At 41.2% G+C, this 24,308-nt stretch overlaps 1 protein-coding gene across 1 annotated transcript in view; it reads right to left on the reverse strand.

Moving 5' to 3' along the window:
• Window positions 1-21,559, reverse strand: part of LOC133537330 (nucleoredoxin-like) — a 56,027-nt gene extending 34,468 nt beyond the window's left edge. The window contains exons 1-2 of the mRNA XM_061878362.1: window positions 21,485-21,559; window positions 2,439-2,556 (exon numbers count right to left, since the gene is read on the reverse strand). Of these exons, the coding sequence (XP_061734346.1) occupies window positions 2,439-2,556; window positions 21,485-21,559 (193 nt within the window). The remainder of the gene's footprint in view (window positions 1-2,438; window positions 2,557-21,484) is intronic.
• Window positions 21,560-24,308: the final 2,749 nt, after the last annotated feature.

The following is a 24,308-nucleotide window of genomic DNA, read 5'->3' on the forward strand; positions in this document are numbered from 1 at the left end:
GTGCCACACCAACAAAATGCCCAAGCAACCATTTCCACATCAACACCGTATGAAACAAATATTCAACAACAGAAGGAGATAACGTCTGCAGGAACCTACCACATAGTGAAGGACATACACTATTTGATTTCCTATTATGCAGCTCATTTTTATTTAACACTTATTGAAATATCTTGTGTGACATCATGCACAAAAGTGCACTTTATTTGTTTGAAACTATTGTAGTGGTGTTCTGTACAAAAAGTGCACTTTAATTGAGTGTTGTTTTGATATGTCATCTTAGTGACATCATGCACAAAAGTGCACTCATAGCTTGTTTTAAAATGTCTCTGACAATCTTGCACTTTGTTTGGAAATGACATGAATGTTTGTGCCACTGTGTAATATAGAAACTTACATCATGTGTTGTCTTCATTATATCACTTATATAAGACTTGTAAAGTCATTTTGATAGTAGGCTAATATAGACACTTACATCATGTGTTGTCTTCATTATATCACTTATATAAGACTTTTAAAGTCATTTTGATAGTAGGCTAATATAGACACTTACATCATGTGTTGTCTTCATTATATCACTTATATAAGACTTTTAAAGTCATTTTGATAGTAGGCTAATATAGACACTTACATCATGTGTTGTCTTCATTATAACACTTATATAAGACTTTTAAAGTCATTTTGATAGTAGGCTAATATAGACACTTACATCATGTGTTGTCTTCATTATATCACTTTTACTCTATATCATAGTGGGAAACACATGATTAATCACTTTGACTCAGAAGTGTGAGGTGAGTGGGTGTGTCAGAAAGGTGAGGTGAGTGGGTGTGTCAGAAGGGTGAGGTGAGTGGGTGTGTCAGAAGGGTGAGGTGAGTGGGTGTGTCAGAAGGGTGAGGTGAGTGGGTGTGTCAGAAGGGTGAGGTGAGTGGGTGTGTCAGAAGTGTGAGGTGAGTGGGTGTGTCAGAAGTGTGAGGTGAGTGGGTGTGTCAGAAAGGTGAGGTGAGTGGGTGTGTCAGAAGGGTGAGGTGAGTGGGTGTGTCAGAAGGGTGAGGTGAGTGGGTGTGTCAGAAGGGTGAGGCGAGTGGGTGTGTCAGAAGGGTGAGGTGAGTGGGTGTGTCAGAAGGGTGAGGTGAGTGGGTGTGTCAGAAGGGTGAGGCGAGTGGGTGTGTCAGAAGGGTGAGGTGAGTGGGTGTGTCAGAAAGGTGAGGTGAGTGGGTGTGTCAGAAGGGTGAGGTGAGTGGGTGTGTCAGAAGTGTGAGGTGAGTGGGTGTGTCAGAAGTGTGAGGTGAGTGGGTGTGTCAGAAGTGTGAGGTGAGTGGGTGTGTCAGAAGGGTGAGGTGAGTGGGTGTGTCAGAAGGGTGAGGTGAGTGGGTGTGTCAGAAGGGTGAGGTGAGTGGGTGTGTCAGAAGGGTGAGGTGAGTGGGTGTGTCAGAAGGGTGAGGTGAGTGGGTGTGTCAGAAAGGTGAGGTGAGTGGGTGTGTCAGAAGGGTGAGGTGAGTGGGTGTGTCAGAAGGGTGAGGTGAGTGGGTGTGTCAGAAGTGTGAGGTGAGTGGGTGTGTCAGAAGTGTGAGGTGAGTGGGTGTGTCAGAAGTGTGAGGTGAGTGGGTGTGTCAGAAGGGTGAGGTGAGTGGGTGTGTCAGAAGGGTGAGGTGAGTGAATGTGTCAGAAGGGTCAGGTGAGTGGGTGTGTCAGAAGGGTGAGGTGAGTGGGTGTGTCAGAAGGGTGAGGTGAGTGGGTGTGTCAGAAAGGTGAGGTGAGTGGGTGTGTCAGAAAGGTGAGGTGAGTGGGTGTGTCAGAAGGGTGAGGTGAGTGGGTGTGTCAGAAGGGTGAGGTGAGTGGGTGTGTCAGAAGGGTGAGGTGAGTGGGTGTGTCAGAAGGGTGAGGTGAGTGGGTGTGTCAGAAAGGTGAGGTGAGTGGGTGTGTCAGAAGGGTGAGGTGAGTGGGTGTGTCAGAAGGGTCAGGTGAGTGGGTGTGTCAGAAGGGTGAGGTGAGTGGGTGTGTCAGAAGGGTGAGGTGAGTGGGTGTGTCAGAAAGGTGAGGTGAGTGGGTGTGTCAGAAGGGTGAGGTGAGTGGGTGTGTCAGAAGGGTGAGGTGAGTGGGTGTGTCAGAAGGGTGAGGTGAGTGGGTGTGTCAGAAGGGTGAGGTGAATGGGTGTGTCAGAAGGGTGAGGTGAGTGGGTATGTCAGAAGGGTGAGGTGAGTGGGTGTGTCAGAAGGGTGAGGTGAGTGGGTGTGTCAGAAGTGTGAGGTGAGTGGGTGTGTCAGAAGGGTGAGGTGAGTGGGTGTGTCAGAAGGGTGAGGTGAGTGGGTGTGTCAGAAGGGTGAGGTGAGTGGGTGTGTCAGAAGGGTGAAGTGAGTGGGTATGTCAGAAGGGGGGGGTTGAGTGGGTGTGTCAGTGGTTGGACGTTTGGTTAGGTGTGCACTTTGGTGGCTCACCTTTGGGGTCGTCTCTAACCACCAGTAAACCGTTCCGACACACCACCTTCCCTGTGGAGGTATCCACGAACACCAGGGAGGGGATACTGGTGACCTTGTACTTGTTCCACAGCTTCATCTGCGAAAAAGAAAACATGAGTCAGTATTGAAAAAGGTATGTTCTCACCATTGCAGATTAATAACATATTAATAAACATGACTTTGAGACGACTCAACCAAAAAGCTAGTAGCAAATTGTGTTCCCCCAAAGACTGTGTGACGTCGATACCTTGAGTTAAGATAATCACCTCCCTTAAGTCAATACACTCCAATCCCTAATATCTCAAGTATCATCATCTGCTATTAAGGCTGAGTATCAAGTATCATCATCTGCTATTAAGGCTGAGTATCAAGTATCATCATCTGCTATGAAGGCTGAGTATCAAGTATCATCATCTGCTATTAAGGCTGAGTATCAAGTATCATCATCTGCTATTAAGGCTGAGTATCAAGTATCATCATCTGCTATTAAGGCTGAGTATCAAGTATCATCATCTGCTATTAAGGCTGAGTATCAAGTATCATCATCTGTTATTAAGGCTGAGTATCAAGTATCATCATCTGCTATTAAGGCTGAGTATCAAGTATCATCATCTGCTATGAAGGCTGAGTATCAAGTATCATCATCTGCTATTAAGGCTGAGTATCAAGTATCATCATCTGCTATTAAGGCTGAGTATCAAGTATCATCATCTGCTATGAAGGCTGAGTATCAAGTATCATCATCTGCTATTAAGGCTGAGTATCAAGTATCATCATCTGCTATTAAGGCTGAGTATCAAGTATCTTCATCTGCTATTAAGGCTGAGTATCAAGTATCATCATCTGCTATTAAGGCTGAGTATCAAGTATCATCATCTGTTATTAAGGCTGAGTATCAAGTATCATCATCTGCTATGAAGGCTGAGTATCAAGTATCATCATCTGCTATTAAGGCTGAGTATCAAGTATCATCATCTGCTATTAAGGCTGAGTATCAAGTATCATCATCTGCTATTAAGGCTGAGTATCAAGTATCATCATCTGTTATTAAGGCTGAGTATCAAGTATCATCATCTGTTATTAAGGCTGAGTATCAAGTATCATCATCTGCTATTAAGGCTGAGTATCAAGTATCATCATCTGTTATTAAGGCTGAGTATCAAGTATCATCATCTGCTATTAAGGCTGAGTATCAAGTATCATCATCTGCTATTAAGGCTGAGTATCAAGTATCATCATCTGCTATTAAGGCTGAGTATTAAGTATCATCATCTGCTATTAAGGCTGAGTATCAAGTATCATCATCTGCTATTAAGGCTGAGTATCAAGTATCATCATCTGCTATTAAGGCTGAGTATCAAGTATCATCATCTGCTATTAAGGCTGAGTATCAAGTATCATCATCTGCTATTAAGGCTGAGTATCAAGTATCGTCATCTGCTATTAAGGCTGAGTATCAAGTATCATCATCTGTTATTAAGGCTGAGTATCAAGTATCATCATCTGCTATTAAGGCTGAGTATCAACTATCATCATCTGTTATTAAGGCTGAGTATCAAGTATCATCATCTGCTATTAAGGCTGAGTATCAAGTATCATCATCTGCTATTAAGGCTGAGTATCAAGTATCATCATCTGTTATTAAGGCTGAGTATCAAGTATCATCATCTGCTATTAAGGCTGAGTATCAAGTATCATCATCTGCTATTAAGGCTGAGTATCAAGTATCATCATCTGCTATTAAGGCTGAGTATCAAGTATCATCATCTGCTATTAAGGCTGAGTATCAAGTATCATCATCTGTTATTAAGGCTGAGTATCAAGTATCATCATCTGTTATTAAGGCTGAGTATCAAGTATCATCATCTGTTATTAAGGCTGAGTATCAAGTATCATCATCTGCTATTAAGGCTGAGTATCAAGTATCATCATCTGCTATTTAGGCTGAGTATCAAGTATCATCATCTGCTATTAAGGCTGAGTATCAAGTATCATCATCTGCTATTAAGGCTGAGTATCAAGTATCATCATCTGTTATTAAGGCTGAGTATCAAGTATCATCATCTGCTATTAAGGCTGAGTATCAAGTATCATCATCTGCTATTAAGGCTGAGTATCAAGTATCATCATCTGTTATTAAGGCTGAGTATCAAGTATCATCATCTGCTATTAAGGCTGAGTATCAAGTATCATCATCTGTTATTAAGGCTGAGTATCAAGTATCATCATCTGTTATTAAGGCTGAGTATCAAGTATCATCATCTGCTATTAAGGCTGAGGATCAAGTATCATCATCTGCTTTTTAGGCTGAGTATCAAGTATCATCATCTGCTATTAAGGCTGAGTATCAAGTATCATCATCTGTTATTAAGGCTGAGTATCAAGTATCATCATCTGTTATTAAGGCTGAGTATCAAGTATCATCATCTGTTATTAAGGCTGAGTATCAAGTATCATCATCTGCTATTAAGGCTGAGTATCAAGTATCATCATCTGTTATTAAGGCTGAGTATCAAGTATCATCATCTGCTATTAAGGCTGAGTATCAAGTATCATCATCTGTTATTAAGGCTGAGTATCAAGTATCATCATCTGCTATTAAGGCTGAGTATCAAGTATCATCATCTGCTATTAAGGCTGAGTATCAAGTATCATCATCTGCTATTAAGGCTGAGTATCAAGTATCATCATCTGCTATTAAGGCTAAGTATCAAGTATCATCATCTGTTAAGGCTGAGTATCAAGTATCATCATCTGCTATGAAGGCTGAGTATCAAGTATCATCATCTGCTATTAAGGCTGAGTATCAAGTATCATCATCTGCTATTAAGGCTGAGTATCAAGTGTCATCATCTGCTATTAAGGCTGAGTATCAAGTATCATCATCTGCTATTAAGGCTGGGTATCAAGTATCATCATCTGCTATGAAGGCTGAGTATCAAGTATCATCATCTGCTATTAAGGCTGAGTATCAAGTATCATCATCTGTTATTAAGGCTGAGTATCAAGTATCATCATCTGCTATTAAGGCTGAGTATTAAGTATCATCATCTGTTATTAAGGCTGAGTATCAAGTATCATCATCTGCTATTAAGGCTGAGTATCAAGTATCATCATCTGCTATTAAGGCTGAGTATCAAGTATCATCATCTGCTATTAAGGCTGAGTATCAAGTATCATCATCTGCTATTAAGGCTGAGTATCAAGTATCATCATCTGTTATTAAGGCTGAGTATCAAGTATCATCATCTGCTATTAAGGATGAGTATCAAGTATCATCATCTGCTATTAAGGCTGAGTATCAAGTATCATCATCTGTTATTAAGGCTGAGTATCAAGTATCATCATCTGCTATTAAGGCTGAGTATCAAGTATCATCATCTGCTATTAAGGCTGAGTATCAAGTGTCATCATCTGCTATTAAGGCTGAGTATCAAGTATCATCATCTGCTATTAAGGCTGAGTATCAAGTATCATCATCTGTTATTAAGGCTGAGTATCAAGTATCATCATCTGCTATTAAGGCTGAGTATCAAGTATCATCATCTGCTATTAAGGCTGAGTATCAAGTATCATCATCTGCTATTAAGGCTGAGTATCAAGTATCATCATCTGCTATTAAGGCTGAGTATCAAGTATCATCATCTGCTATTAAGGCTGAGTATCAAGTATCATCATCTGTTATTAAGGCTGAGTATCAAGTATCATCATCTGTTATTAAGGCTGAGTATCAAGTGTCATCATCTGCTATTAAGGCTGAGTATCAAGTATCATCATCTGCTATTAAGGCTGAGTATCAAGTATCATCATCTGATATTAAGGCTGAGTATCAAGTATCATCATCTGCTATTAAGGCTGAGTATCAAGTATCATCATCTGCTATTAAGGCTGAGTATCAAGTATCATCATCTGCTATTAAGGCTGAGTATCAAGTATCATCATCTGCTATTAAGGCTGAGTATCAAGTATCATCATCTGTTATTAAGGCTGAGTATCAAGTATCATCATCTGCTATTAAGGCTGAGTATCAAGTATCATCATCTGCTATTAAGGCTGAGTATCAAGTATCATCATCTGCTATTAAGGCTGAGTATCAAGTATCATCATCTGTTATTAAGGCTGAGTATCAAGTATCATCATCTGCTATTAAGGCTGAGTATCAAGTATCATCATCTGCTATTAAGGCTGAGTATCAAGTATCATCATCTGTTATTAAGGCTGAGTATCAAGTATCATCATCTGTTATTAAGGCTGAGTATCAAGTATCATCATCTGTTATTAAGGCTGAGTATCAAGTATCATCATCTGTTATTAAGGCTGAGTATCAAGTATCATCATCTGTTATTAAGGCTGAGTATCAAGTGTCATCATCTGCTATTAAGGCTGAGTATCAAGTATCATCATCTGCTATTAAGGCTGAGTATCAAGTATCATCATCTGTTATTAAGGCTGAGTATCAAGTATCATCATCTGCTATTAAGGCTGAGTATCAAGTATCATCATCTGCTATTAAGGCTGAGTATCAAGTATCATCATCTGCTATTAAGGCTGAGTATCAAGTATCATCATCTGCTATTAAGGCTGAGTATCAAGTATCATCATCTGTTATTAAGGCTGAGTATCAAGTATCATCATCTGCTATTAAGGCTGAGTATCAAGTATCATCATCTGCTATTAAGGCTGAGTATCAAGTATCATCATCTGTTATTAAGGCTGAGTATCAAGTATCATCATCTGCTATTAAGGCTGAGTATCAAGTATCATCATCTGCTATTAAGGCTGAGTATCAAGTATCATCATCTGTTATTAAGGCTGAGTATCAAGTATCATCATCTGTTATTAAGGCTGAGTATCAAGTATCATCATCTGCTATTAAGGCTGAGTATCAAGTATCATCATCTGCTATTAAGGCTGAGTATCAAGTATCATCATCTGTTATTAAGGATGAGTATCAAGTATCATCATCTGCTATTAAGGCTGAGTATCAAGTATCATCATCTGCTATTAAGGCTGAGTATCAAGTATCATCATCTGCTATTAAGGCTGAGTATCAAGTATCATCATCTGTTATTAAGGCTGAGTCAATGATGATTCTATGTTGTCCTGAATAATTTGGAGCTAATCCTCCTTTTTCATGTCCCATTTAAAGCAGAAGTTTCATTGGCAGCAAAACAGGCCCAGAGCATAATGTGTAGTGATACTGTGTGTAGTGATACTGTGTGTAGTGATACTGTGTAGTGATACTGTGTAGTGATACTATGTAGTGATACTATGTAGTGATACTGTGTAGTGATCGTGTGTAGTGATACTGTGTAGTGATACTGTGTAGTGATAATGTGTGTAGTGATACTGTGTAGTGATACTGTGTAGTGATACTATGTAGTGATACTGTGTAGTGATCGTGTGTAGTGATACTGTGTAGTGATATTGTGTAGTGATACTGTGTAGTGATACTGTGTAGTGATTCTGTGTGTAGTGATAATGTGTAGTGATAATGTGTAGTGATAGTGTGTAGTGATACTGTGTAGTGATACTGTGTAGTGATACTGTGTAGTGATAGTGTGTAGTGATACTGTGTAGTGATATTGTGTAGTGATACTGTGTAGTGATACTGTGTAGTGATTCTGTGTGTAGTGATACTGTGTAGTGATAATGTGTAGTGATACTGTGTAGTGATAATGTGTGTAGTGATACTGTGTAGTGATACTGTGTAGTGATACTGTGTAGTGATACTGTGTAGTGAAACTGTGTAGTGATAGTGTGTAGTGATACTGTGTAGTGATACTGTGTAGTGATACTGTGTAGTGATACTGTGTAGTGATAATGTGTAGTGATAGTGTGTAGTGATAGTGTGTAGTGATAGTGTGTAGTGATAGTGTGTAGTGATACTGTGTAGTGATAGTGTGTAGTGATAGTGTGTAGTGATACTGTGTAGTGATCGTGTGTAGTGATACTGTGTGTAGTGATACTGTGTAGTGATACTGTGTAGTGATACTGTGTAGTAATCGTGTGTAGTGATACTGTGTAGTGATACTGTGTAGTGATACTGTGTGTAGTGATACTATGTAGTGATACTGTGTGTAGTGATACTGTGTAGTGATCGTGTGTAGTGATACTGTGTAGTGATCGTGTGTAGTGATAATGTGTAGTGATACTGTGTAGTGATAGTGTGTAATGATAGTGTGTAGTGATAGTGTGTAGTGATACTGTGTGTAGTGATAGTGTGTAGTGATACTGTGTATAGTGATAGTGTGTAGTGATACTGTGTGTAGTGATAGTGTGTAGTGATACTGTTTGTAGTGATAGTGTGTAGTGATAGTGTGTAGTGATACTGTGTAGTGATACTGTGTAGTGATACTGTGTGTAGTGATACTGTGTAGTGATACTGTGTAGTGAAACTGTGTAGTGATAGTGTGTAGTGATACTGTGTAGTGATACTGTGTAGTGATACTGTGTAGTGATTCTGTGTGTAGTGATACTGTGTAGTGATAATGTGTGTAGTGATACTGTGTAGTGATACTGTGTAGTGATACTGTGTAGTGATCGTGTGTAGTGATAATGTGTAGTGATAATGTGTAGTGATAGTGTGTAGTGATAGTGTGTAGTGATACTGTGTAGTGATTCTGTGTGTAGTGATACTGTGTAGTGATAATGTGTAGTGATACTGTGTAGTGATAATGTGTGTAGTGATACTGTGTAGTGATACTGTGTAGTGATACTGTGTAGTGATACTGTGTAGTGAAACTGTGTAGTGATAGTGTGTAGTGATTGTCTGTAGTGATACTGTGTAGTGATACTGTGTAGTGATACTGTGTAGTGATTCTGTGTGTAGTGATACTGTGTAGTGATAATGTGTAGTGATACTGTGTAGTGATAGTGTGTAGTGATAGTGTGTAGTGATACTGTGTAGTGATAGTGTGTAGTGATACTGTGTAGTGATACTGTGTAGTGATACTGTGTAGTGAAACTGTGTAGTGATAGTGTGTAGTGATACTGTGTAGTGATACTGTATAGTGATACTGTGTAGTGATACTGTGTAGTGATACTATGTAGTGATCGTGTGTAGTGATACTGTGTAGTGATACTGTGTAGTGATACTGTGTAGTGATCGTGTGTAGTGATACTGTGTAGTGATACTGTGTAGTGATACTGTGTGTAGTGATACTATGTAGTGATCGTGTGTAGTGATACTGTGTAGTGATACTGTGTAGTGATACTGTGTAGTGATCGTGTGTAGTGATCGTGTGTAGTGATAATGTGTAGTGATAGTGTGTAATGATAGTGTGTAGTGATAGTGTGTAGTGATACTGTGTGTAGTGATAGTGTGTAGTGATACTGTGTGTAGTGATACTGTGTAGTGATAGTGTGTAGTGATACTGTGTGTAGTGATACTGTGTAGTGAAACTGTGTAGTGATAGTGTGTAGTGATTCTGTGTAGTGATACTGTGTAGTGATACTGTGTGTAGTGATACTATGTAGTGATCGTGTGTAGTGATACTGTGTAGTGATACTGTGTAGTGATCGTGTGTAGTGATAATGTGTAGTGATACTGTGTAGTGATAGTGTGTAGTGATAGTGTGTAGTGATACTGTGTGTAGTGATACTGTGTGTAGTGATACTGTGTAGTGATACTGTGTAGTGATACTGTGTAGTGATACTGTGTGTAGTGATACTGTGTAGTGATAGTGTGTAGTGATACTGTGTAGTGATACTGTGTAGTGATTCTGTGTGTAGTGATACTGTGTAGTGATAGTGTGTAGTGATAGTGTGTAGTGATACTGTGTAGTGATACTGTGTAGTGATACTGTGTAGTGATACTGTGTGTAGTGATACTGTGTGTAGTGATAGTGTGTAGTGATATTGTGTAGTGATACTGTGTAGTGATACTGTGTAGTGATTCTGTGTGTAGTGATACTATGTAGTGATCGTGTGTAGTGATACTGTGTAGCGATACTGTGTAGTGATACTGTGTAGTGATACTGTGTAGTGATACTGTGTAGTGATTGTGTGTAGTGATACTGTGTAGTGATACTGTGTAGTGATACTGTGTGTAGTGATACTATGTAGTGATCGTGTGTAGTGATCGTGTGTAGTGATACTGTGTAGTGATACTGTGTAGTGATCGTGTGTAGTGATAATGTGTAGTGATAATGTGTAGTGATAATGTGTAGTGATAGTGTGTAGTGATAGTGTGTAGTGATACTGTGTGTAGTGATAGTGTGTAGTGATACTGTGTGTAGTGATACTGTGTAGTGATAGTGTGTAGTGATAGTGTGTAGTGATAGTGTGTAGTGATACTGTGTAGTGATACTGTGTAGTGATAGTGTGTAGTGATACTGTGTGTAGTGATACTGTGTAGTGATAGTGTGTAGTGATACTGTGTGTAGTGATACTGTGTAGTGATACTGTGTAGTGATTGTGTGTAGTGATACTGTGTAGTGATACTGTGTAGTGATAGTGTGTAGTGATAGTGTGTAGTGATAAATAAATAAATGATAAATGGGTTGTACTTGTATAGCGCTTTTCTACCTTCAAGGTACTCAAAGCGCTTTGACACTACTTCCACATTTACCCATTCACACACACATTCACACACTGATGGAGGGAGCTGCCATGCAAGGCGCCAACCAGCACCCATCAGGAGCAAGGGTGAAGTGTCTTGCTCAGGACACAACGGACGTGACGAGGTTGGTACTAGGTGGGATTTGAACCAGGGACCCTCGGGTTGCGCACGGCCACTCTCCCACTGCGCCACGCCGTCCCACTGTGTGTAGTGATAGCGTGTAATGATCGTGTGTAGTGATCGTGTGTAATGATAATGTGTAGTGATAGTGTGTAGTGATACTGTGTAGTGATTGTGTGTAGTGATACTGTGTAGTGATACTGTGTAGTGATAGTGTGTAGTGATAGTGTGTAGTGATACTGTGTGTAGTGATACTGTGTAGTGATAGTGTGTAGTGATACTGTGTAGTGATACTGTGTGTAGTGATACTGTGTAGTGATAGTGTGTAGTGATACTGTGTGTAGTGATAGTGTGTAGTGATACTGTGTAGTGATAGTGTGTAGTGATACTGTGTGTAGTGATACTGTGTAGTGATAGTGTGTAGTGATAGTGTGTAATGATAGTGTGTAGTGATAGTGTGTAGTGATAGTGTGTAATGATAGTGTGTAGTGATACTGTGTAGTGATAGTGTGTAATGATAGTGTGTAGTGATAGTGTGTAATGATAGTGTGTAGTGATAGTGTGTAGTGATACTGTGTTTAGTGATAGTGTGTAGTGATAGTGTGTGGTGATACTGTGTGGTGATAGTGTGTAGTGATAGTGTGTAGTGATAGTGTGTAGTGATAGTGTGTAGTGATAGTGTGTAGTGATACTGTGTAGTGATAGTGTGTAGTGATAGTGTGTAGTGATAGTGTGTAGTGATAGTGTGTAATGATAGTGTGTAGTGATACTGTGTGTAGTGATACTGTGTAGTGATAGTGTGTAGTGATACTGTGTGTAGTGATAGTGTGTAGTGATACTGTGTAGTGATAGTGTGTAGTGATACTGTGTGTAGTGATACTGTGTAGTGATACTGTGTGTAGTGATAGTGTGTAGTGATACTGTGTAGTGATAGTGTGTAGTGATACTGTGTGTAGTGATACTGTGTAGTGATAGTGTGTAGTGATAGTGTGTAATGATAGTGTGTAGTGATTGTGTGTAATGATCGTGTGTAGTGATAGTGTGTGTAGTGATACTGTGTAGTGATAGTGTGTAGTGATAGTGTGTAATGATAGTGTGTAGTGATTGTGTGTAATGATCGTGTGTAGTGATAGTGTGTAGTGATAGTGTGTAATGATAGTGTGTAGTGATAGTGTGTAGTGATAATGTGTAGTGATAGTGTGTAGTGATAGTGTGTAGTGATAGTGTGTAATGATAGTGTGTAGTGATAGTGTGTAGTGATACTGTGTAGTGATACTGTGTAGTGATACTGTGTAGTGATAGTGTGTAGTGATACTGTGTAGTGATACTGTGTGTAGTGATAATGTGTAGTGATACTGTGTGTAGTGATAGTGATAGTGTGTAGTGATAGTGTGTAGTGATAGTGTGTAATGATAGTGTGTAGTGATAGTGTGTAGTGATAGTGTGTAATGATAGTGTGTAGTGATAGTGTGTAGTGATAATGTGTAGTGATAGTGTGTAATGATAGTGTGTAGTGATAGTGTGTAGTGGTAGTGTGTAGTGATAGTGATAGTGTGTAGTGATAGTGTGTAGTGATAGTGTGTAATGATAGTGTGTAGTGATAGTGTGTAGTGATAGTGTGTAATGATAGTGTGTAGTGATACTGTGTAGTGATAGTGTGTAGTGATACTGTGTGTAGTGATAATGTGTAGTGGTAGTGTGTAGTGATAGTGATAGTGTGTAGTGATAGTGTGTAATGATAGTGTGTAGTGATAGTGTGTAGTGATAATGTGTAGTGATAGTGTGTAATGATAGTGTGTAGTGATAGTGTGTAGTGGTAGTGTGTAGTGATAGTGATAGTGTGTAGTGATAGTGTGTAATGATAGTGTGTAGTGATAGTGTGTAGTGATAGTGTGTAATGATAGTGTGTAGTGATACTGTGTGTAGTGATAATGTGTAGTGGTAGTGTGTAGTGATAGTGATACTGTGTAGTGATAGTGTGTAGTGATACTGTGTGTAGTGATACTGTGTAGTGATACTGTGTGTAGTGATAGTGTGTAGTGATACTGTGTAGTGATAGTGTGTAGTGATACTGTGTGTAGTGATACTGTGTAGTGATAGTGTGTAGTGATAGTGTGTAATGATAGTGTGTAGTGATTGTGTGTAATGATCGTGTGTAGTGATAGTGTGTGTAGTGATACTGTGTAGTGATAGTGTGTAGTGATAGTGTGTAATGATCGTGTGTAGTGATTGTGTGTAATGATCGTGTGTAGTGATAGTGTGTAGTGATAGTGTGTAGTGATAGTGTGTAGTGATAGTGTGTAGTGATAATGTGTAGTGATAGTGTGTAATGATAGTGTGTAGTGATAGTGTGTAGTGATAGTGTGTAATGATAGTGTGTAGTGATAGTGTGTAGTGATACTGTGTAGTGATACTGTGTAGTGATACTGTGTAGTGATAGTGTGTAGTGATACTGTGTAGTGATACTGTGTGTAGTGATACTGTGTAGTGATACTGTGTGTAGTGATAGTGATAGTGTGTAGTGATAGTGTGTAGTGATAGTGTGTAATGATAGTGTGTAGTGATAGTGTGTAGTGATAGTGTGTAGTGATAGTGTGTAATGATAGTGTGTAGTGATAGTGTGTAGTGATAATGTGTAGTGATAGTGTGTAGTGGTAGTGTGTAGTGATAGTGATAGTGTGTAGTGATAGTGTGTAGTGATAGTGTGTAATGATAGTGTGTAGTGATAGTGTGTAGTGATAGTGTGTAGTGATAATGTGTAGTGATAGTGTGTAATGATAGTGTGTAGTGATAGTGTGTAGTGGTAGTGTGTAGTGATAGTGATAGTGTGTAGTGATAGTGTGTAGTGATAGTGTGTAATGATAGTGTGTAGTGATAGTGTGTAGTGATAGTGTGTAATGATAGTGTGTAGTGATACTGTGTAGTGATAGTGTGTAGTGATACTGTGTGTAGTGATAATGTGTAGTGGTAGTGTGTAGTGATAGTGATAGTGTGTAGTGATAGTGTGTAGTGATAGTGTGTAATGATAGTGTGTAGTGATAGTGTGTAGTGATAATGTGTAGTGATAGTGTGTAATGATAGTGTGTAGTGATAGTGTGTAGTGGTAGTGTGTAGTGATAGTGATAGTGTGTAGTGATAGTGTGTAATGATAGTGTGTAGTGATAGTGTGTAGTGATAGTGTGTAATGATAGTGTGTAGTGATACTGTGTGTAGTGATAATGTGTAGTGGTAGTGTGTAGTGATAGTGATACTGTGTAGTGATAGTGTGTAGTGATACTGTGTGTAGTGATACTGTGTAGTGATACTGTGTGTAGTGATAGTGTGTAGTGATACTGTGTAGTGATAGTGTGTAGTGATACTGTGTGTAGTGATACTGTGTAGTGATAGTGTGTAGTGATAGTGTGTAATGATAGTGTGTAGTGATTGTGTGTAATGATCGTGTGTAGTGATAGTGTGTGTAGTGATACTGTGTAGTGATAGTGTGTAGTGATAGTGTGTAATGATAGTGTGTAGTGATTGTGTGTAATGATCGTGTGTAGTGATAGTGTGTAGTGATAGTGTGTAGTGATAGTGTGTAGTGATAGTGTGTAGTGATAATGTGTAGTGATAGTGTGTAGTGATAGTGTGTAATGATAGTGTGTAGTGATAGTGTGTAGTGATAGTGTGTAATGATAGTGTGTAGTGATAGTGTGTAGTGATACTGTGTAGTGATACTGTGTAGTGATACTGTGTAGTGATAGTGTGTAGTGATACTGTGTAGTGATACTGTGTGTAGTGATAATGTGTAGTGATACTGTGTGTAGTGATAGTGATAGTGTGTAGTGATAGTGTGTAGTGATAGTGTGTAATGATAGTGTGTAGTGATAGTGTGTAGTGATAGTGTGTAGTGATAGTGTGTAATGATAGTGTGTAGTGATAGTGTGTAGTGATAATGTGTAGTGATAGTGTGTAATGATAGTGTGTAGTGGTAGTGTGTAGTGATAGTGATAGTGTGTAGTGATAGTGTGTAGTGATAGTGTGTAATGATAGTGTGTAGTGATAGTGTGTAGTGATAGTGTGTAATGATAGTGTGTAGTGATACTGTGTAGTGATAGTGTGTAGTGATACTGTGTGTAGTGATAATGTGTAGTGGTAGTGTGTAGTGATAGTGATAGTGTGTAGTGATAGTGTGCAGTGATAATGTGTAGTGTTCCAACTGAATGATTGTTGTTGGCTATTTTTAAAAGAGTGTCACAGTAAAGAATGACTGAAGAAGAGAGTTATGTTTTCCACAGCAGGAAATGTTTGGTCCAAGTCACTACAGAGCCTTTCAACAACATCAAATCATTAGTCATGAGAAAGGTGTCACACAGGCACACTCTGAATTTTCCTGCTGTCACTTCCATTAGTCAAGAGAAAAGTGTCACACAGGCACACTCTGAATGTTCCTGCTGTCACTTCCTTTAGTCAAGAGAAAAGTGTCACACAGGCACACTCTGAATGTTCCTGCTGTCACTTCCTTTAGTCAAGAGAAAAGGGTCACACAGGCACACTCTGAATGTTCCTGCTGTCACTTCCTTTAGTCATGAGAAAAGTGTCACACAGGCACACTCTGAATGTTCCTGCTGTCACTTCCTTTAGTCATGAGAAAAGTGTCACACAGGCACACTCTGAATGTTCCTGCTGTCACTTCCTTTAGTCAAGAGAAAAGTGTCACACAGGCACACTCTGAATGTTCCTGCTGTCACTTCCTTTAGTCATGAGAAAAGTGTCACACAGGCACACTCTGAATGTTCCTGCTGTCACTTCCTTTAGTCAAGAGAAAAGTGTCACACAGGCACACTCTGAATGTTCCTGCTGTCACTTCCTTTAGTCATGAGAAAAGTGTCACACAGACACACTCTGAATGTTCCTGCTGTCACTTCCTTTAGTCATGAGAAAAGTGTCACACAGGCACACTCTGAATTTTCCTGCTGTCACTTCCATTAGTCAAGAGAAAAGTGTCACACAGGCACACTCTGAATGTTCCTGCTGTCACTTCCTTTAGTCAAGAGAAAAGTGTCACACAGGCACACTCTGAATGTTCCTGCTGTCACTTCCTTTAGTCAAGAGAAAAGGGTCACACAGGCACACTCTGAATGTTCCTGCTGTCACTTCCTTTAGTCAAGAGAAAAGGGTCACACAGGCACACTCTGAATGTTCCTGCTGTCACTTCCTTTAGTCAAGAGAAAAGTGTCACACAGGCACACTCTGAATGTTCCTGCTGTCACTTCCTTTAGTCAAGAGAAAAGTGTCACACAGGCACACTCTGAATGTTCCTGCTGTCACTTCCTTTAGTCAAGAGAAAAGTGTCACACAGGCACACTCTGAATGTTCCTGCTGTCACTTCCTTTAGTCATGAGAAAAGTGTCACACAGGCACACTCTGAATGTTCCTGCTGTCACTTCCTTTAGTCATGAGAAAAGTGTCACACAGGCACACTCTGAATGTTCCTGCTGTCACTTCCTTTAGTCAAGAGAAAAGTGTCACACAGGCACACTCTGAATGTTCCTGCTGTCACTTCCTTTAGTCATGAGAAAAGTGTCACACAGGCACACTCTGAATGTTCCTGCTGTCACTTCCATTAGTCATGAGAAAAGTGTCACACAGACACACTCTGAATGTTCCTGCTGTCACTTCCTTTAGTCGTGAGAAAAGTGTCACACAGGCACACTCTGAATGTTCCTGCTGTCACTTCCTTTAGTCATGAGAAAAGTGTCACACAGACACACTCTGAATGTTCCTGCTGTCACTTCCTTTAGTCAAGAGAAAAGTGTCACACAGGCACACTCTGAATGTTCCTGCTGTCACTTCCTTTAGTCAAGAGAAAAGTGTCACACAGGCACACTCTGAATGTTCCTGCTGTCACTTCCTTTAGTCAAGAGAAAAGTGTCACACAGGCACACTCTGAATGTTCCTGCTGTCACTTCCATTAGTCAAGAGAAAAGTGTCACACAGGCACACTCTGAATGTTCCTGCTGTCACTTCCTTTAGTCAAGAGAAAAGTGTCACACAGGCACACTCTGAATGTTCCTGCTGTCACTTCCATTAGTCATGAGAAAAGTGTCACACAGACACACTCTGAATGTTCCTGCTGTCACTTCCTTTAGTCGTGAGAAAAGTGTCACACAGGCACACTCTGAATGTTCCTGCTGTCACTTCCTTTAGTCATGAGAAAAGTGTCACACAGACACACTCTGAATGTTCCTGCTGTCACTTCCTTTAGTCAAGAGAAAAGTGTCACACAGGCACACTCTGAATGTTCCTGCTGTCACTTCCTTTAGTCAAGAGAAAAGTGTCACACAGGCACACTCTGAATGTTCCTGCTGTCACTTCCTTTAGTCAAGAGAAAAGTGTCACACAGGCACACTCTGAATGTTCCTGCTGTCACTTCCTTTAGTCATGAGAAAAGTGTCACACAGGCACACTCTGAATGTTCCTGCTGTCACTTCCTTTAGTCATGAGAAAAGTGTCACACAGGCACACTCTGAATGTTCCTGCTGTCACTTCCTTTAGTCAAGAGAAAAGTGTCACACAGGCACACTCTGAATGTTCCTGCTGTCACTTCCTTTAGTCATGAGAAAAGTGTCACACAGGCACACTCTGAATGTTCCTGCTGTCACTTCCTTTAGTCAAGAGAAAAGGGTCACACAGGCACACTCTGAATGTTCCTGCTGTCACTTCCTTTAGTCAAGAGAAAAGTGTCACACAGGCACACTCTGAATGTTCCTGCTGTCACTTCCTTTAGTCATGAGAAAAGTGTCACACAGGCACACTCTGAATGTTCCTGCTGTCACTTCCTTTAGTCATGAGAAAAGTGTCACACAGGCACACTCTGAATGTTCCTGCTGTCACTTCCTTTAGTCAAGAGAAAAGTGTCACACAGGCACACTCTGAATGTTCCTGCTGTCACTTCCTTTAGTCAAGAGAAAAGTGTCACACAGGCACACTCTGAATGTTCCTGCTGTCACTTCCTTTAGTCATGAGAAAAGTGTCACACAGGCACACTCTGAATGTTCCTGCTGTCACTTCCTTTAGTCATGAGAAAAGTGTCACACAGGCACACTCTGAATGTTCCTGCTGTCACTTCCTTTAGTCAAGAGAAAAGTGTCACACAGGCACACTCTGAATGTTCCTGCTGTCACTTCCTTTAGTCATGAGAAAAGTGTCACACAGGCACACTCTGAATATTCCTGCTGTCACTTCCATTAGTCATGAGAAAAGTGTCACACAGACACACTCTGAATGTTCCTGCTGTCACTTCCTTTAGTCGTGAGAAAAGTGTCACACAGGCACACTCTGAATGTTCCTGCTGTCACTTCCTTTAGTCATGAGAAAAGTGTCACACAGACACACTCTGAATGTTCCTGCTGTCACTTCCTTTAGTCAAGAGAAAAGTGTCACACAGGCACACTCTGAATGTTCCTGCTGTCACTTCCTTTAGTCAAGAGAAAAGTGTCACACAGGCACACTCTGAATGTTCCTGCTGTCACTTCCTTTAGTCAAGAGAAAAGTGTCACACAGGCACACTCTGAATGTTCCTGCTGTCACTTCCTTTAGTCATGAGAAAAGTGTCACACAGGCACACTCTGAATGTTCCTGCTGTCACTTCCTTTAGTCATGAGAAAAGTGTCACACAGGCACACTCTGAATGTTCCTGCTGTCACTTCCTTTAGTCAAGAGAAAAGTGTCACACAGGCACACTCTGAATGTTCCTGCTGTCACTTCCTTTAGTCATGAGAAAAGTGTCACACAGGCACACTCTGAATGTTCCTGCTGTCACTTCCTTTAGTCAAGAGAAAAGGGTCACACAGGCACACTCTGAATGTTCCTGCTGTCACTTCCTTTAGTCAAGAGAAAAGTGTCACACAGGCACACTCTGAATGTTCCTGCTGTCACTTCCTTTAGTCAAGAGAAAAGGGTCACACAGGCACACTCTGAATGTTCCTGCTGTCACTTCCTTTAGTCATGAGAAAAGTGTCACACAGGCACACTCTGAATGTTCCTGCTGTCACTTCCTTTAGTCAAGAGAAAAGTGTCACACAGGCACACTCTGAATGTTCCTGCTGTCACTTCCTTTAGTCAAGAGAAAAGTGTCACACAGGCACACTCTGAATGTTCCTGCTGTCACTTCCTTTAGTCAAGAGAAAAGTGTCACACAGGCACACTCTGAATGTTCCTGCTGTCACTTCCTTTAGTCAAGAGAAAAGTGTCACACAGGCACACTCTGAATGTTCCTGCTGTCACTTCCTTTAGTCATGAGAAAAGTGTCACACAGGCACACTCTGAATGTTCCTGCTGTCACTTCCTTTAGTCATGAGAAAAGTGTCACACAGGCACACTCTGAATGTTCCTGCTGTCACTTCCTTTAGTCAAGAGAAAAGTGTCACACAGGCACACTCTGAATGTTCCTGCTGTCACTTCCTTTAGTCATGAGAAAAGTGTCACACAGGCACACTCTGAATGTTCCTGCTGTCACTTCCATTAGTCATGAGAAAAGTGTCACACAGACACACTCTGAATGTTCCTGCTGTCACTTCCTTTAGTCGTGAGAAAAGTGTCACACAGGCACACTCTGAATGTTCCTGCTGTCACTTCCTTTAGTCATGAGAAAAGTGTCACACAGACACACTCTGAATGTTCCTGCTGTCACTTCCTTTAGTCAAGAGAAAAGTGTCACACAGGCACACTCTGAATGTTCCTGCTGTCACTTCCTTTAGTCAAGAGAAAAGTGTCACACAGGCACACTCTGAATGTTCCTGCTGTCACTTCCTTTAGTCAAGAGAAAAGTGTCACACAGGCACACTCTGAATGTTCCTGCTGTCACTTCCTTTAGTCATGAGAAAAGTGTCACACAGGCACACTCTGAATGTTCCTGCTGTCACTTCCTTTAGTCATGAGAAAAGTGTCACACAGGCACACTCTGAATGTTCCTGCTGTCACTTCCTTTAGTCAAGAGAAAAGTGTCACACAGGCACACTCTGAATGTTCCTGCTGTCACTTCCTTTAGTCAAGAGAAAAGGGTCACACAGGCACACTCTGAATGTTCCTGCTGTCACTTCCTTTAGTCATGAGAAAAGTGTCACACAGGCACACTCTGAATGTTCCTGCTGTCACTTCCTTTAGTCAAGAGAAAAGTGTCACACAGGCACACTCTGAATGTTCCTGCTGTCACTTCCTTTAGTCATGAGAAAAGTGTCACACAGGCACACTCTGAATGTTCCTGCTGTCACTTCCTTTAGTCAAGAGAAAAGTGTCACACAGGCACACTCTGAATGTTCCTGCTGTCACTTCCTTTAGTCATGAGAAAAGTGTCACACAGGCACACTCTGAATGTTCCTGCTGTCACTTCCTTTAGTCATGAGAAAAGTGTCACACAGGCACACTCTGAATGTTCCTGCTGTCACTTCCTTTAGTCATGAGAAAAGTGTCACACAGGCACACTCTGAATGTTCCTGCTGTCACTTCCTTTAGTCAAGAGAAAAGTGTCACACAGGCACACTCTGAATGTTCCTGCTGTCACTTCCTTTAGTCAAGAGAAAAGTGTCACACAGGCACACTCTGAATGTTCCTGCTGTCACTTCCTTTAGTCATGAGAAAAGTGTCACACAGGCACACTCTGAATGTTCCTGCTGTCACTTCCTTTAGTCATGAGAAAAGTGTCACACAGGCACACTCTGAATGTTCCTGCTGTCACTTCCTTTAGTCAAGAGAAAAGTGTCACACAGGCACACTCTGAATGTTCCTGCTGTCACTTCCTTTAGTCATGAGAAAAGTGTCACACGGGCACACTCTGAATGTTCCTGCTGTCACTTCCATTAGTCATGAGAAAAGTGTCACACAGGCACACTCTGAATGTTCCTGCTGTCACTTCCTTTAGTCAAGAGAAAAGTGTCACACAGGCACACTCTGAATGTTCCTGCTGTCACTTCCTTTAGTCATGAGAAAAGTGTCACACGGGCACACTCTGAATGTTCCTGCTGTCACTTCCATTAGTCATGAGAAAAGTGTCACACAGGCACACTCTGAATGTTCCTGCTGTCACTTCCTTTAGTCAAGAGAAAAGTGTCACACAGGCACACTCTGAATGTTCCTGCTGTCACTTCCTTTAGTCAAGAGAAAAGTGTCACATTGTGTGAGTGCTGGCTTCCATCACAGGACAACTTCATATTCCTCCAAGCAGTTTAGCTCTCAGACACTTCAGGAAAAAAAAAGTCTCCTGACTACAAAGCCCAACCTGAACCCTCCAGCAGCACTTTACTGTCCTGCAGTCTTCCTGACCCCTCTTTACCGCCCCACCTTGCCAGGTGTGTCATGGCAGCACTTTCCTCCTGGCTTGTCCTCCACCAACCGCCAGATCCACTCTGAGAGGACAAAGTCCCTGCAAGACCACGGCCATGGACCCCGGCTTGATTGAAAAGCACCAACATTTATCCTCCTGCCCAGACGGCTGATAAATTGCCTTTTCAATTAACCCCCCCGGTGCCGACACCTTTTACCGCTAGTCCTGTTGCCTTGGCAACCCCCCCCGCATTGTTAATAATTCAGTAATAAATGAATGGTCTTGGGAAGAGAAGCAGGTGTCAGAGTGCTTTAGGGGGAATGTGGGGGGGGGGGGGTGTCCCCTCCGTGAATAGACCCCCTAAGTCCTAGCCGGGTCTTTGTATGGACTAAAGAGCGGAACATGGGGGGGTCTGTAGTGTCATAAAAGGAGCGTCACTTCCCGCTTTATTGTCTCTCAGGCTTACATTCTGCAAGGTCAAAGATCACCATGGGGGGGGCGGGGGGGGGGGGGGGCATTTATACACCTCTTTGCATACCCAAAACCTTATTTGATTGTCTATCTTTTATTTCTTATCTCCATCCCAAACAGTTCTGACTCCATCCTTGGTGTGTCTGGAACAGTGCTTGGATCTTAAAACAGGTCAAGTATTGGACTTCTTTGAAGTTATGAGATTGTTTCCCCCCCACAGCTCATGGAGGATCAGTACAAACGTGCACTGACATACAAGAGAAGCACAGACCACATCTCCAAATAGATAGATGGATAGTACTTCATTGATTCCTTCAGGAAAAATTAAAATAGCAATAAAAGAATAGTAAATATTGGGTTTCACTATGTAAAGTGCTTTGAGTCACTAGAGACAAAGCGCTATATAAATATAATTCACTTCACTTCAATCAATAACAGAGAAGCATTTCCTCATTCCAAGGATAACTAGTACAACAACAACAACACCCGGAAATGTGTCTCTTGACCTGAACTCTAATAAGTAAAGTCCCTTGGGTGAATAATGTAAAGTCACAACACCGGTATGTTTTAGTGCTTTCATGGTGACTTTACTGATCGATATAAGTAAGAACTTGACACTACTTTATATTGGGAATTTATGTTTTAGTGTTTTAGGTATGTTTTTACTTCACGGTGGCAGAGGGGTTAGTGCGTCTCACAATACGAAGGTCCTGAGTAGTCAGGGTTTAATCCCGGGTTCAGGATCTTTCTCTGTGAATGCGTGGGTTGCCTCCGGGTACTCTGGCTTCCTCCCACCTCCAAAGACATACACCTGGGGATTGGCCCCTCCCACCTCCAAAGACATGCACCTGGGGATTGGCCCCTCCCCTCCCACCTACAAAAACATGCACCTGGGGATAGGCCCCTCCCACCTCCAAAGACATGCACATGGGGATAGGCCCCTCCCACCTCCAAAGACATGCACCTGGGGATTGGCCCCTCCCACCTACAAAAACATGCACCTGGGGATTGGCTCCTCCCACCTCCAAAGACATACACCTGGGGATTGGCCCCTCCCACCTCCAAAGACATACACCTGGGGATTGGCCCCTCCCACCTCCAAAGACATACACCAGGGGGTTGGCCCCTCCCACCTCCAAAGACATGCACCTGGGGATAGGTTGATTGGCAACACTAAATGGTCCCTAGTGTGTGAATGTTGTCTGTCTCTCTGTGTTGGCCCTGTGATGAGGTGGTGACTTGTCCAGGGTGTATGCTGCCTTCCGCCCGATTGTAGGCACCAGCGCCCCCCGCGACCCCAAAGGAAATAAGTGGTAGGAAAATGGACAGATGGAAGGTATGTTTTTAGGTAGGTTTACTGACAGATATAAGTAAGAACCTTAAACTACTTTATATCAGAGATGTATGTTTTAGTGTTTTAAGTATGTTTTAGTGATTTCATGGTGAGTTTACTGACAGATATAAGAAAGAACTTGACACTACTTTATACTAGAAACTTGACACTACTTTATAATAGAAATGGCAACAGTGGAGGATGAATGTCACATAACAAGAAGAAAGAGAAAAAGAAGAAACTTATGGACTGAGGCGTTGATGCTGAAGGTTTTGTGTGCAACATGCTACAATAAAACAAAATAGAAAAAGCAACAATATAGTTCTACATAGTTCACCTACCCAGTGGCCTAGTGGTTGGAGCAGGGGCGCTCACACTTTTTCTGCAGGTGAGCTACTTTTCAATTGACCAAGTCGAGGAGATCTACCTCATTCCTATTTATAATTTATATTTATTTATTTATGAAAGAGACATTTTTGTTATCAAGTTAATGGTGTTTAATGATAATACAAGCATGTTTAACACACATAGATTCCTTTCTTTCATGAAGACAAGAATATAAGTTGGTGTATTACCTGATTCTGATGACTTGCATTGATTGGAATTAGACAGTGGTGCTGATAACGTCCGCATTTTCAAATGGAGGAAAAAAAAAGTCCTCCTTTCTGTCCAATACCACATGAAAGTGGTTGGATTTGGCATCTCATTTGTCCAACTTGCATACTCCTTTTTAAACACTTTGTTATGAGAGTAGCATATGTGTGTGGCCCTTTAATGTCTGGCAGCAGGTGAGTGACGTCAGTGAGTGTGCGGGTGGGCAAGCAAGTGAGAAAGAATACATTGGCATCAAACTCCGTAGCTTGCTAGCTTTCTGAGACTCTTATTTTGTTAGCAGAGGCAGGATGAAACAGGTCTTTTATGGTGAAGACAGGAACTGTGCAGTCGGTCTTTAGAGTTTTGACAGTAGGTACGGAGTCTCTAGAAATAAAATGTGTTTCTCTGCGTCCGCCCTGTTAGTGATTTTTTTCTTAAATATGAGCTGGCAGCAGCCAGCGTCATCTC

Source organism: Nerophis ophidion, linkage group LG18 (assembly GCF_033978795.1).
Source record: "Nerophis ophidion isolate RoL-2023_Sa linkage group LG18, RoL_Noph_v1.0, whole genome shotgun sequence".
NCBI classification, from domain to species: domain Eukaryota; kingdom Metazoa; phylum Chordata; class Actinopteri; order Syngnathiformes; family Syngnathidae; genus Nerophis; species Nerophis ophidion.